This window comes from Schistosoma haematobium, chromosome 7, assembly GCF_000699445.3.
Source record: "Schistosoma haematobium chromosome 7, whole genome shotgun sequence".
Taxonomy (NCBI): Eukaryota; Metazoa; Platyhelminthes; class Trematoda; order Strigeidida; family Schistosomatidae; genus Schistosoma; species Schistosoma haematobium.
Genome location: NC_067202.1, coordinates 5,053,949 through 5,074,446, shown reverse-complemented (window position 1 = coordinate 5,074,446; position 20,498 = coordinate 5,053,949). Strand labels below are relative to the sequence as shown.

Below are 20,498 nucleotides of genomic sequence, written 5' to 3'. Positions count from 1 at the left end.
GGGGACTGTTGAGCTTTTATCGAGATCACGAACCGATCAATGTTTGACCATCATTAAAAACCTGGAAACACTGGACAGCCATTTCGTTTTAGCAAGGAACTACTCAGCAGTGTGCATCCACGATCCCGCACGCGGGACTCGAACCCAGGAGCTTCGGTCTCGTATACAAACCTCCTGCATCTAGACCATTTAGCCAGGATCCAATGGAGTTAATGTTTAACTTCAACCAGGATAGGAATGCAATATCGTAGATTGGTTGAAGTCAGAGATTAAGAACGCGAGACCCCGGCTCATAGGCCTAGCAATTATGCGTTCTCTCGAGACCGCGGGTCTTTTGTCCAAGTCCCACACGCGGGGTCGTGGATGAGCACTGCTGAAGAATTCCACGATAGAACATAATGGCCGCCCTATGTTTCCAGGTTTTTGATGGTGATCCAAAATCGATTGGTTCATGATCTCAATAAATATTTTTCATTTGTAAGGATAAACATAATTTGGTGCAACTAAAGTCATCCTTGAAAAAGCTTGAACCAGATTGCCAGGCGAAATGTTGGATTTCAAATTCTTTTGCTGAGATTTTACAAATACATTTTTCCTCTTTAAAGTGATCTCAGTTGCACAATTTTTTTCCAATATTATTGAAGTTTTCTATCACATTCTCACAGTTCAAGTAATATTTTATATCTAGTCATTTCGGCTATTTTTCTACCTATTTAATGAATAATTACTGCCCCTTAAAGTGCAATTTTCAATAGAGATTTTATTTCAAGTTTAATCTTACAAAATATTTATGTTATGTATCCAGCATAATGCTCTGTGCCACACTAACATCTTCACACTTTATAGTTGCGAATAGCAGTAGAAACTTGGAATGAAATGTCTAGTGAGAACTACATATTAATAGGCAGCGATCACTCACTAAATGAACGGATAATCGGTTGAAAGCGCTGGATATAACATACTACTTAAACATTTACAACACGATGGATAAACTGACTTATGGAGAAAACAATGTGTGGATGGGATAAATTGTTTAGGTAAATAGAAATCATGTTCAGTCATGTAAATGAATAATTGCACACACACACATACACTTGTGTACAATTATATATGTATGTATAACAAATAACCACTTTAGCCTAAAGTAAATGTCTGAAGCAGCAACAGAATAGACATTTGTATTAATTGTTTGGATCTCCCCACTGATATTTAGAACTGAAATCGATCAGCCTTTTTTTAGACATATCTTGCGCGAATCGTCTCGATATTGGCATTAAGTCACAAACATTTCATAGGCAGAGATGAATGGTAGCTATCAGTAAAGTCTAGGATGTGCGTTTCATCCTATTAAGGATTCGTCAGCTAAATGAACCTGGATACCAGAGTTCATTCCGGGTAACGCGATGGAGTCTGAAGCCAAAAAATATATACTGAGCTGAAGTCTCAGAGTGAACATCAGCTCACTCTAGAATGCAGATAAGTCCAGCTGACGAGCCTCAAATAGAACGACACGCAGGTTCTGAATTTCACTGCTAACCACTATTTATCTCTGCTAATAACAAAAGCTAAATGATCTAACTTACGTGTACGAATAAGTTTATCAGAACTCATTGCTAGTACAGCTGATGCTGATACCCATTCTTCTAGATCTGGATCAGGATCCCATCGATGTGCGACACATTGATAAACTCCTATATCCTGTACAGTAACATTAGTTATCGTTAGTGTATTATCTAAATACAAAAAAAGATAGGAATGATGAAAAACAAAGACGAAACGAAGAGAAGAGAACAATTAATTTAGATAAGCATGACTTGTCAGGATAATCCAATTATATATAAGTATATAGTATATCATGAAATGAGTAGTCTTTATGCATACAGAACAAAAAAAGATGAAATCAAGACGAAGCAAGCAAATACAATCAGATATATGTACATACACACACAAACAGTGGAAATCAGTTGCATACATTTGTTTTATACATTACATCTATTGACGGATAACTGCAAATACTATTGTAGAAAGGCAATAACAAACTTTGAGTGTGGGGTTGGAAAATAGTTGTAGCCTATGTTACAAAATCACTGATCCATACATGTCAGAATCTCCTTATCATTTTCTAAATAAGAACTACTGAAGACGTTGTTAAAAAAGATGCTTATGGACTGAAAAATTTGATAATGTAACGCCCAGTCCTAGATATTTCAATGTAACTGGCTACTTGGTTGGGGTCCGCGTGACTATCGTAACCAATGGTTGGAGACTCTTGGTGACATGGCTCAGAATCGATCACAATGGCGTCGGTGTATACACTCCCTGTCTTCCCTTAAACTAAGAGATTAAAATCGCTTCATATCTTTCTTTCTACGAACCAATTCTTTCTTCTTGTACTATATCTCTATATGCAATCTTTCTCTTATATATTACCACCTTTGACCTAACCACTGCTATGAATCCGGTGTTCATCTCGTTGTGCTGATGCGGTATGGCAACCTGGACCGATGCACATATGTGCCTGGTCCTACGTTGTAGCTGACTGACTGGCTTCCAAAAACAAACGTTACTAGTTAACCCGATAGTACACTTAAAGTACCCAATGAGATTACATCATTAATGTTAAACTTCAAATTTATGATAAGTTAATGATTCGTAAAACATGACGATCCAAACATATCAAGAAGTAACGTTACAGACTACAAAACTGAGTGACGCGGGTTTAAATACAGCAATAACCATGAGTCCCCTCAAGATTGTAGGTACGTCTTGTCGACCAATTGTCAAGTTGAACAAAACCTAGGTCTGATGTCTTTTAACTGAACGTTAGAATCACTTTCCTAGCCGTTTCTAATAATCCCAGGCTAAATCTAAACTGAAACTTGAACACAAGAAAAATGGCGTGAAGTGAGGAAGGAACGTTTTACTTCCAGGTTAGTTTATGTACAGAAAAATGAGAGTATTTACGGTATAACAGACAACCTTGGGCTACTAGAATTTTCTAGCAGCGGTATGAATAACTATCCAATCAGAAAAGTGACACATAATTATTCGCTTTTTAGGTGTTTCTCAGTCAGTCAGTCAGCTACAACGTAGGACCAGGCACATATGTGCATCGGTCCAGGTTGCCATACCGCATCAGCACAACGAGATGAACACCGGATTCATAGCAGTGGTTAGGTCAAAGGTGGTAATATATAAGAGAAAGATTGCATATAGAGATATAGTACAAGAAGAAAGAATTGGTTCGTAGAAAGAAAGATATGAAGCGATTTTAATCTCTTAGTTTAAGGGAAGACAGGGAGTGTATACACCGACGCCATTGTGATCGACTCTGAGCCATGTGTTTCTATTCACTGTTGACTTGATAAAATGTTTCCAGAGATTCTTTTGGGGTTCCTATGAAGTTTTCTAAGCAATACTTTGCAACTATTCAACAGGTCAAGTACTGTTTTCTGTCGACTACTATCAACCAGCTAACATCACATTATAATGGATTTAAAAAATGGAAAAAATACAAACATTCAAGACATAATTCACTTGCTATTGTTTTACTTGAATCTTCCCATTGATGTTTTAGGACTGAAATTGATCAGTCTCTTATTGGCATGTGTGCATACTGTACATCTAGCTGACGAGTCCCAAACAGGACGAAACGCGCGTCCTGGATTCCACTGCTAGCCACTATCCATCTTTGCTTATCATTCAAGACATAGTTTAGGTTTTTTCCGTGATTGTAAAGGATTAGCTTCTACTGGCACATGTGCACTCCATGAAAAGTGCTTAACATTAACGAAGTGAACATACACGTTCTTAACACATATGAAATTCATACCCGTTGTACAAATTAGTATGTACCTCGACTTGATAATAGCTTAGCATTGGGGTTTGGATCGAAAAGAGTCAGGTTCAGGTCTCAATATGAACGTTAACACTAGGCTGCGATAAAGTTGCATTTAGCTGATGAATAAGTTCAAAATAGGATGAAACCCGAGTCATGGATTCCATGTATTCACTATCGATTTCTATGTGTTAAAGAAAACTTATAACAAGTTGTCACATGATGTTAATAAATTATGAAAAATTTAAAAGTGGAAAAAATTCAGTTACAATTTACTTAATCTTAATACAATGACTACCATTATCGACCATCATTTTCGTAATGACAGAATTATTAAAAGTTCCGCTGGAACATAGGCAAACAACCATTTATTTATTAATTATTTAAACACATAAACACTGGTACAAGGATGCACCAAATATATGTGCGCCACATAAATCATTTGATTTATGTGAGGGCTGGAATACTGTGCGGATGCCCAAACCGAAGCAGGTGGTTTTCTTAGGAGGCCACAAACGGAGCCTTCGACGTAAATGTTTGATCCACAAGGCAGTAGAGCAACATTACGGAGTTGCAGTCCCATGGTAGCCGGTGACCAACGGTTGGTTCAAGCGCCATTTGTTCCTCCAAGATACTGGAGCTCATGTGAACCATCGGTTTGAAATCAGGGTTTTTCAACCTCCCCAAATGGGTCCTCCGTATCAACCAACTCGATTCGCGTGCTGGATATTCGCTTTTCATCCTCTTAATTTCGTAAACTACACTTCTTTCACGAGAAGACAGTAAGTAAGACTTCCCTGTCAGTGGCTGTATACTCGTGGCGATATGAGAGCGTTTCAAGAGGGAGAGCGTACTCTTCTCACCATCGGCCGTAACAGGGGGTGATCAACCATAGGGGTTAGCATAAATGTACCAAGTAAATGAATTGTGTCCCACTAAATATCAATCTAGCCACTGTATTATGTATTCATAAGTTTGCTAATGTAATATTATTTCTATGTTAAATATTGTCTATGTGAAAATCTTTGCTGTCCACCTACGTTTATTTAACAGAATCGCTTTGTTTATAAACACATACATTAGGCTATTAAGACATTATTCAGACAGCATAAATGATGTCCAATGAATAATAATAATAATAATAATAATAATAATAATAATAATAATAATAATAAACGTCAAATTATGAAATCTAATCATAAATATGCTAATCTAAAGTACAATATTAATAATCAATATTGTCAGATTACTGAACAGTAGTTACGAATTTATGATGTGCCAAGAAAAAAAAAAACAAACAGAATATTATGGAAAAAAGTTACAAAATAATCACAAGGTTTATTGAGTTAAGACGTACAATTGGAGGCAAATAGGATTATTTACGAGTGATTTACGAATGTTATTTAGTGTGTACTGAATGAGAAATATACAGTGATAAGACAATTAATTTAAGTGAAACATGAATATTAGTGAATTTGACTGGTATAGTGTTGATGAATGATTGATCGGAGTTGAAGTCCATTAATACTTACAAAAAAAACAGGTTCATGTACTAACTAGACATTGGAAATCACATATCAGATTAATTTGGATTAGAATTCTTATTACGGGAAGTAACATCAGCTAATTATAGAATAGATGGAATGTAGCTAGTAGTGGAATTTAAGATGCGTCAGTTGGAAGTACCTGCAACTTGGAGTGAGCTGATGTCTACTCCGAGACTGGGACCCAGTACCGTTTTTTTTCAAACAACATAATGTTGTCCACTTAGCTAATGAATCCAGATAGCCATTCACTTGTACAATGGATATAAGCAGTAATTTATTCTGAAATGGTTTGGATAATCCTGTTGTTCATATTTTTCAACTGATCACATTTCAAATTGAATGAAGCAAGTAAGTTTTTTAAAAAATTAGTGATTAATCGAAATATACTACTTGGTAACTTCAGTACTGGAATACAATGCATGTCGGTTATTACAAAGAGCAGATAAGTAAAGAATGTTAGCCTAGTTTATGACTGTCATTAGTATTATAAATCTACACAAGTTCAACATTGACTAGAAACCAGAAAATACTGAACATGTTTTTTTCCCAAGAGCTTCGACGACCATCACAACAAGAAGTCAGACTAAGGACCATCACTTACCCGAAGAACACCTAGTCCAGAATTGACGTTGTATATGTCTAACTTCAATCAGATTGCGAAATCGCGTAACTAACTTTTACTGACTTAGATGGACAACTTGTAGTGTCAAACCCATATGGGTTATTCTGGCTTTCGAATAGACCAATTAATTTGATTTTCTTCAGCCATATATTGACCTTATCAATTGTTCGCTTATAACCTTGATTGTTTTTTTTATACAAACATGTGTGCGTATCGTTTATCCTACTTGTCATATGTCTTCAGCTTATTTTTGTCTAGTTACAAATCTTAAGTCAAGCTTGCTTTCTCTGCTTTGTTTCGTTTCGTTTCCCGCTTCTTATTCTTAATATCTATCTGAATTAACGTGTGCCTGAAATGAATTCACTCAACTCAAACCGCATTAGGCTTCGTGTTACCGCTGTCGCACAAATAGAGTTAGCCTAGGTAAAATACGAAAAGAAAGATTTATATTCATGATATATTCACTTGTTCATCCGTATCGAAGTCAGATCAGTCGGTCACTAAAAACTATTGTTTTATCATATATGAAATGGCACAAAGTATACTAATCATCTGAGTTTTCATCTACTCACATTCAAAAAAGGTTTAATTCAAGAAATTTTAGAAGTCCCTTTTCCGATAGAGAGACGGTTTTAATTCATTGGCTTTATAGTAGGAAACATGCATATATTTCTTACTCTTCAAAGATTGGAAATTTAAAAAAAAAGAAGAATGGTTCCAAAAAGACATGCATGAAACATAAAAACGATTAGTGTTAGTAGTAATTCCATCTATAGACAATGCACAATACAATTACATTAGTATAATCAATGAATAAACATGACCTATCCATGAATCAAAAAAAGTTGTATAGAAAGTATTACACACATATAGATGGCATTCATGAAATGAAAATCTATATAAAAAAAAACTTGATTTCCTTTTTCAAAATTTATTAACAAAAGGCATTGAAAACAGTATTATATGTAGGAAGAAAGAGAGATCAAACAGAAGAGAGAAAAAAATGAAATGTCTACATTGTATTCGAGACAAGACAATTCTTCTTTTACATTTAATCAATAATCATCCATGCAGATCAAACAAGAACTAATCAGAATGTTCTCTCTTTTTTTATGTAATTGAAATAAGTAATAAACTGAATGAAAATGGCATTGACCAATTTATTTATATCTATTTAGTGAACTTACGATTACCATGAATTTTAGTGTAGGCACCTTAGAAGATTGTATATATTTATATAAATACATATATATGTACGTAGATATAGGAAAAAAATTGAGTTGACAATAAAATGTTCTACAAGAGATAATACGTTCAGTCAGTCACGACATAGAACCTGATATGTATGGACATCGGTTGAGGTTGCCTAATTAGACATGATACGTTAAATCAAGGTAATTTATTTTATGTAATGATAACAATTTATGAACAGTAAGTTAATCATAAATAATGTAGAACTCGGTATAGATATGTGCGTGTCGACTAATGTTATCACGCTGTATGAGCACAGTAAAATGTCAGAGTTGTAGAAATGGTAATAGTATTGTGGTGTGGGTTACTTATACCCACATAAGTAGCATATAACGGTGATCAGGCATAGAATGTATTTCAGTAGAAGATAGAAAAGGAAAGAACGGGAATGGAACGCAATTGGTATGAAAATGCATGAACGATCAAATCTGAGACAACGGACTGATATTTGCAAAGGAACAGTCAAATTTGAGACGATGGATTGATATTTTGCAAATAACCTATGTACAATATGGTTCTCAGGTTTTATCGAGATGCTCTGTAATTTCGTGTCAAATACATCCGATTGTCTCCATTCGTGTTCTTGTTCACTACAGTATCATTGTTAGTAGAAAACACTAAGCATTGACAATATAATTCGAGATGAAAGTATGAATTTGTGAAATTATAAAGTATAAGATATGTGCGAAACTAATAATCTAGGGGGAGACGAAAAGTGGATTCATTTTAGCTATTGAGTGAGATCCTGGATAAGGTCATGACAATCGTGTGAATCTCAAGCCGACAATCCGCACCTAGCAACACGAATCAGGTCAAATGTCAGTGACTTCAGGGACAAAAGCTATCGCTTAGATTGATCACAGCTCGGTCTCTTCCAACTTACAACAGCAAACACCGTGAATCCAGGTTGAGGGGGGGAGTAGGGATATGATGCAATGTTACGATTTTAATTTATTCTGTGGTAATTTGCATTATTCTATTGTTGGTATTTTCACCAAAATTTGATCAGTTTTGGCTGGAATGTGGATATCGCCGTGATATAGAGAATTATGAGACATATTAGTGTAGAATACATGAGATATGGCTGGCTGCGAAATTCAGGAAGTTAACAGTATATGACATGGTGTAATGGTATGAAAGAAAGAGATATATAAGGCTGGAATCTGTTGGTACTTCACAAACGTATCTAGCTGAAAGAATCCTTTCTGGTTGTATTTATCTTAAGTGAACAGATCCGATTACATTTTTTATTTTCATACTAATTTCAACTCATTTTTCTTTTTCTTATTATATACTCACGTTCATTTCCCTATCTCTTTAAAATCTCATTTTCTAAATATGTGGAACATAAACATTTTGGTGCCACGTACGTAGCAATATTTATGTGTTTAAATAAGTAATAAATAAGTATGCGAATGTGTAATTTTCAAATCACTGGGAATCAAACACGAATATTATTGATAGGGATATTGAGATGTGTTTTTTTTTTAGATTTCAGGCATCACATAAGTTGTCATAGATAAGTTCAGATTGTTTTAAACATGTGAAGTCTGTACAGTTGATTAGAGTCCTGTATGGATTGATGATCACGTCCTGGTATCCCAAACCATGGATGAATACATTTTGAGATTTTTTGATAGTAAAACTAGGTGAGTTAGTAGTATTTTTGTTAATATGAGATTGATTTAGGAAGGTCTTTTAATAAAACAAATGTACTTCAAAGAAGCAGTTCAGAATTCAACCATATATACTGAATGATAGCAGATTCAAGGCTTGACTTACTGACTTGGTGTTAATTAATTCAGCCAAGTATCATTCACTAGCAAGTGAGGAATTATGATATAGCATTGAAGAAAAAAAAAGACTAATCATTTAATACTAACATTTTCAGAGTTAATACTTTATTTTGCATTGTGCTTAAATGTCATTTACTCATTGAGAAGTCTTTTCTTTTATAGATATTACCCTTTTGTTAGTGATGGAAACCAATTTCAAAAACGTTTATGAATAACATTCTACAGTCATTTTGGAAGGGCAAGAAAATTATCGAAGCAATCAAGACACTAAAAAAAGTGTGTAACTAAGTCAGTACAAACATGTGTCAATTATGAAACACAAATGTTATTCAATGTATTAAAGTATTATTATCATCATCATTATTATTATTACTACTCTATGCGTCCTAAGCTCTCAAATTGGATTACTTTGGATAGTAACAAGGGGCAAGGGAAAGGACATTCAAATAGTTGAATACTTATACAAACATACATACACAACAAAACACGTATAAAACTCCATTCATATCAACAAATAAATATTCTCATAGACAGCAAAAACCAATTCTGATAAGAATAACTTGTTGTATAGAAAAAGTGCACACAACGCTAAAAAAAACTATACGCGCCATCTTAGCATTAATATACACATACATGTATAATACATACATTAATCATTATGAAACGGTAGACAAATGGATTAAGGAGAACATAACTGATTAAACAGTCGGTATAAAATACGAAAGGAATAATCAACCAAAAAAAGAAAGACAAGCGGTATAACAAAAACAAGGAAGTGCCTAAATCGTAGACAGAATAGTTGTTTTGCTGATAAATCAAATAAACAGTCAGGGAAAAATAAAAAAAGGAAACATAACATTGATCCATCTGAACAAAATGTTAAGGAGGAAATTTTACCGAAAAAATGAAGAGAAAAACAACATCTAGAGAGAAAAAAACATACAAGGTTAAGTATCCGCGCATGAGGCTGGGGGTCCCGGGTCCGACTCCCGTGTGCGGGATCGTAGATGTGCACTACTGACGAGTCCCTTACTAGGACGAAACGACAGTCCAGTGCTTCTAGGTTTTCAATGGTGGTCTAACATCGGTCAATTCATGATCTCAATCAAAACTCAACAACCTCCATAACCCTAAACTGATACGTAAAATCTGTTAAGAAATTACAGAATCCGGTATAAACCCATGTATACAATAAAAATTGCATACATATTTAGATTTAAACAACCACAAACAAACAATAACACTGATTTGGTTATATCATTAATATGATTAGATTAATTAAGGTCAGTCAGTCAGTCAATCAATCCGATAGTAAAAAATGTATGAGCCAATTATTCTGTAAACAATTTACAGGACACGTTACAACAGTTGGATAATGGATAGCAGTGAAATACAGAACATGTATTTTATCTAGTTTGCCCCTCCCCGCAATGTTGATCACTACATTTGGGACTATAAATCTAGTGTACCCTCTTTCAATTTGAACCTATAACAAATTATCCACTCAGCTATTGAGTCCGAATAAGTCAACACAATTATACCACTTTTGTCCAGGAATTTTGTATATCCTTCATATAACTAAGTTCATTAGGCAATAATTGGATGATCTGATGTTGTATTCTAATTTAGCTACCCGAAATTCATTTCTTACATACTTTAAATATCAACCATAAATCAGTATTACTGTAGATGATGATGATTGAGTGTCTCGTGCAATTTAATTAATGTCGTTGACATTCATATTTTTGTCACAAATAATGAAAGTGTCGTCTAAGCATCAATTATTGGTCCAAGTATAATGATTTCGGGATTAGCAACAAAATAGTCAGCTAGCAAGTTAAATTGACTATAAAATACGGTTGTACAGTCTAGGTAAATGAAATCATCGAAAAGAAAATTTTCATCGCTGAACTTCTATATTCTTTCGAAATATGCTCAGACTTGGCACTGTGAGAGATATTTTATAACAAGAATGGTCGTTAAAAATTGAATACTTTAAATCAGTCGGACTAATACCAACACACACTACTCCACCCCAAATGCCTTGATACGACCAAGGGTAGAGAGTCCGCTCCTTCTCTCCAAATGCTATCACATGCCCACGCGTATACAGCCACTGACAGGGAAGTCCTACTCACTGCCTTCCCTCTAAGAGAGTGTTGTTTACGAAATTGAGGGGAAGAAAAGAGAATGTCCTGTACGCAAACTGATTTGATGGAATAACGAGGATCCATTTAGGGGAGTTATAATACCCTGATTCCAAACCTATGGTGCACATGGACCAAAAGTGTATGAACCTATTGTTGACCACTGGCAACCATGGGACTGCAACTCCTAAAGCTGCTCTACTGTATTGTGGGTTAGACCTTCAGGTCAAAGACTCGTGGTGTTGCCCCTTAAGACCACCTGCTTAGGTTTGGGCACTCGGGCAGTATCACAGCCGTCACAAAAATCAATGATAACTAGTACTAGCCTCGTTGTCATTGTATGGTGCCCCCTTGTACCAATGTTTATGTGTTCAAATAAAAAAAATTACAAACAGTCCATGAATTGTTTTATAATCTATGAAAGAAAAACAGAGAAATCATATGAGAAAAATAACAATAGAAAGAATTGGTCCGATTCATTTCAATACACTTTCTTCTTCTTCTTCTTCTTCTTCTTCTTCTCCTTATTATTATTATGACAGAGTACTGTTATTTAGATAAAGATTAGTTCCTTTACAAATTTCTAACTATCAACCTGTTTATATAATGTCACTCTTTAAACTCCAAGTTCCTCTCTCTCTGACATATATATACATTGAACACTATTTTGTACTGTAAGGTTGATAAATTAATTCACCACTTACTTACCTGTCAATTATGATTGATTTCAATGTTAGATATTGAAGGGAGAAAAATGTTTATTTGAGAGAGAGATATATAACAAAATAATTATTGAACACACTGTGAATATTTATTCTATGAAATAATATATACACATATAATCCACAATGAAATTTGTCTTGATACAAAATACTATTCTATAGAACAAATAGTTATGATAAGAAAGGATAGTGATGAGAATAATAATAGTAATAATAGGTAGAAAACTAAATCAAAATGAAGCACAGGTTAAATGAAGTTAAAAGGAGATAAATCAATGAAAGTGGATTTAGGCAAAGAAAACAAAAACGAAAATTTCATTGAAATTATGAATCAATTTTAGACAATCATTGGAAACGTAGAAGCACTTTATGATCATTTCAGTATAGTATAAGATTCTTCAGTAGTGGGGATCTATGAGTTCACAATATCTTCGGATTGACTGAAGTTAGACTTGTACACTATTGAATATCGGGCTTATTGATCTAGAGGTTAAGCGTTCGCCTGCGGGACTGATGGTTATTATGGGTTTGATTCCCAGTGGCGAATTTGCGGATGCTCACTAGTGAGCAGCCCAAAACTCGGACGGAAATGCCGTCAAGTGCTCCCATGTTTTCAAAGATGGCCTAATTTAGATCGTTTCATCAGTTCAATGGAATTCAACAGTCTCTATAACACAATACCGAGAATTCTGTATTTCACCAACGCACTGAAAATTACTGAACAGAAGCATACACACAAATAAACAACAGATCAAAAGATTCACACAATTATAGATGAATGCATTGCGTTAGGATCCATATTAGAAAAAATACTTCAATAACGAGATTATGACAACTGGTAATTCTTCATAACATAAAACAGATAGATATACGAAGATCTCATGAATTTATCAGTAATACATTAGAAACTATTGCTATATCAAGAAAATGTTAGTACATGGTAATTACTGTGAAGTATATAGTGTAATAACCAACAATGACAATGTAAATTCATCGATTAAAGCTAGTGACTATAAGCAAGTTGGATGGTAAGTGGTTGGGAAAAGTGGGGAAGTTTATGTATTTATAACAATTAGTTGTTTTTATTATGATGAAAACGTAAAAATTCAACATTCCACTAAGTTGCAAGTTTGAATCTTGCCCCACCTACAACAGTTTGAGTGGCTTTTATGAAAAACTACGCAATATTATAGTATAGGATCTCAAAAGATTTGTTTCATGACAAAGTTATCAAACAATTAGGTTGGTGATAATTATATTTCTACAAGAATGTTCATAAATGCTTCCGACTTTCATTAACATGTCGAGTGGGTACATAAGTTAGCTACAACGTAGAACCAGGCAGATTTATGCATCAGTCCAAGTTGTCACACCTTATTAGCACAACAAGATGAACACCGAATTAATTAAGCAATTTTAATCTCATGGTTTAAGGGGAGACAAAAAGTGTATACACCTACGCCATTGTGACCGATTCTGAGTCATTTCACCCAGAGTCTCCAACCATTGGTTACGATAGTCGCACGAACCCCAATCAAGTAGTGTGCATCTACTAAAATAGTTCAGATCGAAAGTTGGTGACTTCAAGGACTGATGACACGTTTTAGTTTGGCCGCCCCTAACTTTCTTCCAACTGAGTAGATATACATATGAGAAATCAATTGATAGGGATATAAATCTTTATTAACTAAAAACCGTTGAAACATATATCATATAAGTACTGTCTAATTAGGCGTATAATGCTAACTAGCATAGAGATAGGTTGGAATGAAGCTAGAGATCTAAATCAAGACAAAGCATCATCATTGATTGTTAATGTCAAATATATTAACGGATGCAGACTACTTGGATTCGCTTGTAAAAATAGATTTTACAAATATATAAAAAAGAAGAAACATACTTTTTCCAATTCCTGTAATTTTTGGTTGTCCATTAAATAACCAATATGGTATAATTTGTTCATTTGAACTTGTACATTTGAATTGAACACTTTCACCGAAATGATTAATTAGTACATCTTGAGGTTTTGTTGTTAAACGTAAACGTTCTATATTGTTGATTGTATACAAAAATAAATTAGAGTAGATATGATATGATATGACTTAATGTTTTATTTGAAAACTTTATTGAAGAAGAAAATATTCAAAGACGAAAATCCTTATTGTATGTAAACATTATACACATTCAAAGAGTGTGAAAAACTTATGAGTGATTTAAACTATTGTCGTGTAAATTAAATTCATAAGCGTTACAGAAGTTGATGACTATTTGAACTTAGTAGTTCAACGGATAATATAGATGTTTAAAGTGAAAAGTTACTCTCAGCTCTAGTCTAGGTATGGATATTAACAACATTGAGATGTAACAGATGCATTACAGCTGACATGTCCCACAAATAGGACGAAATATGCATTCTAGATTCTCTACTACTAGTTATAATTCATCTGTCCTATAAAACTATGTATCACAGGTTCAAGCATCCACTTCACATCTATTTAAACTTTGTCAACTGAATTATTAGCTCGTATATTAAAACAATATGGCTCAAACATGGATAAATTAATATGTACTTGGAGCGAATGAGTAACACCGTTGATGATTCATTTATTATTCAAGCGTAAACATTTTCTCCACGGAATTTATAAGTCGGAAACTAGATGTAGCATGTATGCGTGTTTTAGCTCGTAGTTTTCTCATTTTTAATGTTTATTCTAGTGGTTTTTGACTGATCAAGCTCATTCGATTAGCGATATAAGCACATAATAATCTCTGTAATTGAACATTTGGACATCGACTTCCTAAATACCCAGAAATTTTCCACTCCTGAACACCAAACAGAAAACAAAAAGGTGTCACATATAACCTAGAGATTCTAGAAGTTTCTGGAAAATGTGCTAAAATTAAAAACAGAAACGGCAAATGTTCCATCAGAAAACGACGATATAATCCCTCGTTCTCTAGAATTCGCTTAGAAGTTCCTAAGAAGCGCTGGTTAGACAAAGCAGTTTCAGCATTTTCTTTCAGTTTCCAAGGGCTTTTCTGAAGAACTGTCGATATCGCCCCATAATCTCCACAAAAAATTAGACCACTACATAATAATCACATGTACTGAGATGGTATTTGCAAAAATTTTAGTAAGATCAGTAATCTATAGAGTTAACCATGTTGAAAATAGTACAGTGACTCACTGAATGCGCTATATTATGATCGAAGTTAAACAAACGAGCTGACTGTATTGATAGTTTGGACGTAATTCTGATCGAGTGTTTTAAAAAGAATTACAAATGCAGCATGAAACCATATCAAGATTACTATTGAATAAGGACGACATAGCTACTCAATGCGTTCTAATTGACAGACGATTGTGGTGGCTGGAGTTGCATACTGTGGTAACCCGATTGGAGTATACTGGCTGAAACACATGGTCCTTAATTCTAACAAGCCAGATTGATCAAGTGGGGAACAGTAAGACCTAAGGTCTGAAGTGGTTGTGCAGACTGTACTGAGGTGTGGTGATGGTAAAGTGTTCCCTAAGACAACCAGCATCTTCAGTGATGCTGCTTTCCAATAACAGGAATGACTCGTCCATCACACCTCATCTCCACTTACAGACTGGTATCGCCAGAGGTAAAGCCTTGAAAGTACAAACTAACACAGTACAAATTTCTCGTTAAAAAAATTATGTGATTGGCTTTAAACAGTTGTCCATTGAACACAGAGATCACGCTTACAGGTTGCCAAGATTACTACTAATCTAGTCACCATTTTAGGTGCTTCAAGAGGAAGCATCTTTTCACGACATGGCAAACTGAGAAGTGACGACCGCCACAAACAGCTAACAGTACTGGAGAACGTCTTAACTGTTATTAATGTTAAGAATAGCCCTTTTTAAAAACAATGTCCGCCCGAAACGAAAGGGATAAGAAATAATGAAATATACTATGAAAGGACATAAATGTTTTCATATAAAGCTACACGCAGGGGAAAAAAGCGAACGGGGGTTGAATTTGATCATTAATCTATCGTGAATGTTAGTATCGCTTTTGGACTTTGCTTGAAAAAAAAACATGGAATTTTCAACCAATACACAAAAGTATAACTAATTCTTCCAGGTCAATTCATGGACTACATATATATACGATCTAAATTTTGGGGCGAGTCAGCTCAGAACCATAGATGTTAGCTTAAAAAGAGTGTAATAATCTCCTGATGTCTGCATCAATCGTGCTACAAAATTGATAATAATCATAAGCATTGCAACATACCTACGATTAATTTCGACTACGGTTAATTTTTGTCAGGATGTTTATTAACCTATTCAATAGACAATGTTACTCGTTTATATCTTTGTATTATTATTATCATCATCGCAATCACATTTGTATAAACGTGTATGCTTGATCACATAGGACAACCTACGTACATATTTCTCGATAGCTTAAATATTAATATCTTAAATCTCTCTCTCGATCAACCATTCTCTTTACCATGTATGGAAATATATAAATATATGTACTCAAATCCTATTAATAGTCTTTGCCGTGCATCGCTGCGCCTTGATTCCATTTAACCATAAATTCACTTCTGTATTCGCTCACATACATATATTGGCCTCTCTACTCCGATTCGCTCGATGTGCTTGTAACTTTTTTTTCTGTGCTATCCACTAATAAACTGTAGTCTCCACTTCTTAATGCCTTCTGAATTCAAACACCGTTGGGATTTATATAACGACGGGAATCAATGTGATTGGTTAACTAAACTAAGCCACTACAACATTTATACATATATTTGTGTTATCAAATTAAAAATTTACTAATCAACAGTTCAAATCAAATCAAAACGATACGACCATGAACAACTCACTTCGAACACGTAGTTGAGCAGTAGAACTTAATTGACGATTTGTACAAATATAGATACCAGCATCGCTAGGGTGTACATTTATTATCTCCAATAATCCTATTTGATATAAAATTACAATAAAATAAAGATGAATTTATTTTACTGATATTAAAACGATAACTATAATAAATTTTCAATAGTTTCCCATTTGTGATAAGCAGTGTAGAACACAGGATGCATATTTTGTTTCACATACGATTCGCCAGTTTAGATGTACCTTTAACCTGGTGCAGGGTAAATATACACACTAGGAGACAAACGAACTAAAAATCATTTCGAACAACAACAACATCAAAAAAGGGACGCAAACGTATATTACATCATACTCTCTTGAAAAGAATATTTATATACAATGATCGAACAAACAGAACTTAAGAGGTAATAGTTAGTACGTCACCGACTGAACTGTTATTATTAGTGGCTAAGTACAAATGTTCATGTAACTAAGTTTCATTGTAGACACTTTTGTGTTACGACAAATGATACTACCATAACGATTCAGCTGCAAAGATTAAGTATAATTGAGTAAGGAGAAACGAACGCACAATTAGTCGACTTAAAAGTCAACTAATTTTAAACGATTACTTTTGAGTTGTCCACTAAATAAAAACCAAACATCTTTCTACAGAGAATAGACAGATTGAAGCTAGCAGTATAATTCAGTGCACAAATTTTTCTCACTATTTCAGTCTGGTCAACAGGTTAATGCTTTGAACATCATCTGGATATCAATAACCGGATCATTCACACTCTTATTCATGTATGTGAACATGAACTTAATTGATAAATTACTTCAAATTGTCCATCATTTATTACTAATATAACTATGAGTAGAGACCGGTGATGACTAGCAATGTAATCCGGAAAGCGAGCCACTTCGTCCTATTTTGGACTCACCAGATGGACGTGACTGCATTCTAGAGTTGATGTTCACTCCAGGACTCGAATATAGTACCTTCCGCCCTAAAAATCATCGCGCTATCCATTTGGCCAATGTGTTCAGATAGCCACTAGCTTTTGCAATGGGGCGAAGATTAATTCATGTTTATATTAGTTGTTTGAATTCTCCCATTGGTGTTTAGGACTGCAATTGATCAGTCACTTATTGGCATTTGTGAGCCTTGTGCGAATCGTCTCAATATCGCCTTAAGTCACAAGCATTATAAGCAAAGAGTCTCGGAGTGAAAATCAATTGTGGGATGCAGGCACCTCCAGCTGAGTGGCGCGCATTCTGAATTGCACTGCTGACCCCCTATCCATCTCTGCTTATATGCTTGTGACTTAAGGCAATACGCACAAGATGCACATATGTCAATAGGAGACTGATCAATTGCAGTCCTACAAATCAATCGGAAGATTCAAACAAACAGTACAAAAATGCATTACTACAACTATAGTTCACACACATGGTTTAATGTATGTATTAAAACTGGACAGTGAAACGTTCTACATTAACACATTGTATGACAGTATATGTATATAAATAGAAAAAAATACATTATCAAATATTGTGAAGTATTTATGAAACGATAACAATGTTATTTCTCGTCTATTAACAGATTGATATCAATATTAATGATAACAATAACAATAAATTATTTTGCTTGGATCAAATGAAAGAAGGCGATATGAGATGACTGACTGTGATAATATGCTGGGGAGAGGGCAGGAGAAGGATTTGTGTAAGTTTATAGAAAAGGAAAATAAAATATAGAGGCTACGACAAGTGTCCTTCGTTTGCTTCTTTGTTTTCTAATAAACACATGGTCTATCTAGTCTCGTAGAAAATATTTATCAACCGAAAATAACGAGTGAATGAGAGAATATAAGATACGATAATGTACTTTTTTTATTGAAAGAGAATACTGAGACATGAAGATAATATTAGCTTGTGTGCACATTATAAATAAACGTAGATGTCTGGACAAATAATTTTGTAAAGAAACAAAATATGAAACCAATATATAACGTAGATTGGAAATGATCAATGATCAATTATTTTTATATATATCATATAGATTAAATGAAACTAATTTATGTCAGAGGGATTTTAAAGCCTTTCAGAAGTTTTATTTCAAAGTACCTCTTTGATACAACACATCAGGTTGATATACCGAAGTCTTCCAAGATTCTCAATCGACAACCAAACTCTATTCTTCTCAAGTTTTCCGAAGCTATAGCCATCAAAAGTTTGAAGCCGGACTTATCCAAAAAGATTTAGGGTGGTGTTCGGAAGCAGTCGATAGGAAACCCTACTCAACCTAGGTCTCGTGTTACTCGTATTACTCATCAGGAAGAAGTACCTGTAATCTTGAGGGAACTGATGCCTCCTGACGAATTCAATCTCAAGTTACGCAGCTTTGAGCCACATCCTGAATTGCTGAATGGTAATGTCTCTGACTATGAAGCTGGGTGACACAAGATCGAGTCAACCAGGAAGTATCAGTTTCCTTAAAAACAAAGGTGCATCTTTCTGATGAGTGCCAAATAGTATGAAACCTAGGTTGAGGAGGGGGTTCCTGTCGACTTCCTCCAAACATCTTAATATAGTGGATGTGATGTCAAGTCATTTGGACTTGGACTAGTGACCCTACTATAACTTGATCGGTAAAATTCAATCAGTGCTAAAAGGACTTGACGTTTGTGAAATTGGTTACCTACTCAGTGGACAATCAACTGTAAATCCAAAAAGAAAGAGTGACAAATCTCGCTTTACCATGGTGACTTCACTTTCAGTTTACTATAACACTCTTGCAACTCTTCTTATTTCAATTACATTATTTACATCTTTCAAATTCATAATGTTATGCTTGAACTGACTGATCTCACCTCATCTTATTCTTAATTACTATCAAATTGTGTCCACCTGTTTCATTACATAATCAATTAATTGTTTCACCTATATGCGGAGATAAATGATGGCTAGTAGTGGAAACTAAGATGCGCGTCCCACCCCATTTGGGACTCTTCAGCAGGATGTACCTGCATCCTAGATTGAGTTAGATTCACTACAAGATTCGAACCCAGTGCAGTTCATTTCAATCCCATTATATTAATTCGGATCTCTACTTCTTCACAATGATGAAGCATAACCATATCTGATCTGTTTTATGGCCATAAGTATGTTATTTGTGTGATAATTTTAGTTTTAAAATATTAGATTTTAAGAACCAACTGTAGCGAATGCAAAGAAAAAAAAACGAATTCATGTCATTTCGTCAAAATTCTTTGTTCTTCCGACCTTTAAAATGAAATTGTAGCTAAAAGCAACCGAAGACATAATGAACTTTCAGTCAGTCATACATAATCCATGTACAGACTAGCAATAATGTGCGTTAACCCAATTTATTATATCACATTGGTGAGATATGATGAATTCACTAAAATGAATAGTAAAGCAATTGGGAATGTGGAATGAAAGGTTTACATATGCAGGAATACTGGTAATCAAGGTCGAGGAGAGGTGGCTAGCAAATGAATACATCTGGGTTACTGTGACTAAATTATGTAAGTTTATGTCCCCAACAGTTGAGCGCTGTTATTGCAGAGACCAACCCCTTCAGCTAGTCTGAATCTGCCAACATGGATACCTCAGGCCAAGTACAATACATAAACTAACTTTATGATTTAAGAATCCAGATGATGACGTTATTGACTAGATATGTTAAGC

General features: G+C 34.5%; 1 protein-coding gene across 2 annotated transcripts in view; it reads right to left on the bottom strand.

The window, feature by feature from the left end:
* The window catches only part of MS3_00009470 (uncharacterized protein), an 81,906-nt gene that overhangs the window by 34,545 nt on the left and 26,863 nt on the right, over positions 1-20,498 (bottom strand). Inside the window, exons 7-10 of one of the 2 annotated variants that reach the window (XM_012936799.3) lie at positions 16,790-16,885; positions 13,824-13,970; positions 7,195-7,221; positions 1,584-1,733 (exon numbers count right to left, since the gene is read on the bottom strand). In XM_012936799.3, the coding sequence (XP_012792253.1) occupies positions 1,584-1,733; positions 7,195-7,221; positions 13,824-13,970; positions 16,790-16,885 (420 nt within the window). The remainder of the gene's footprint in view (positions 1-1,583; positions 1,734-7,194; positions 7,222-13,823; positions 13,971-16,789; positions 16,886-20,498) is intronic. The other variant, XM_051217849.1, reaches the window with a different exon arrangement.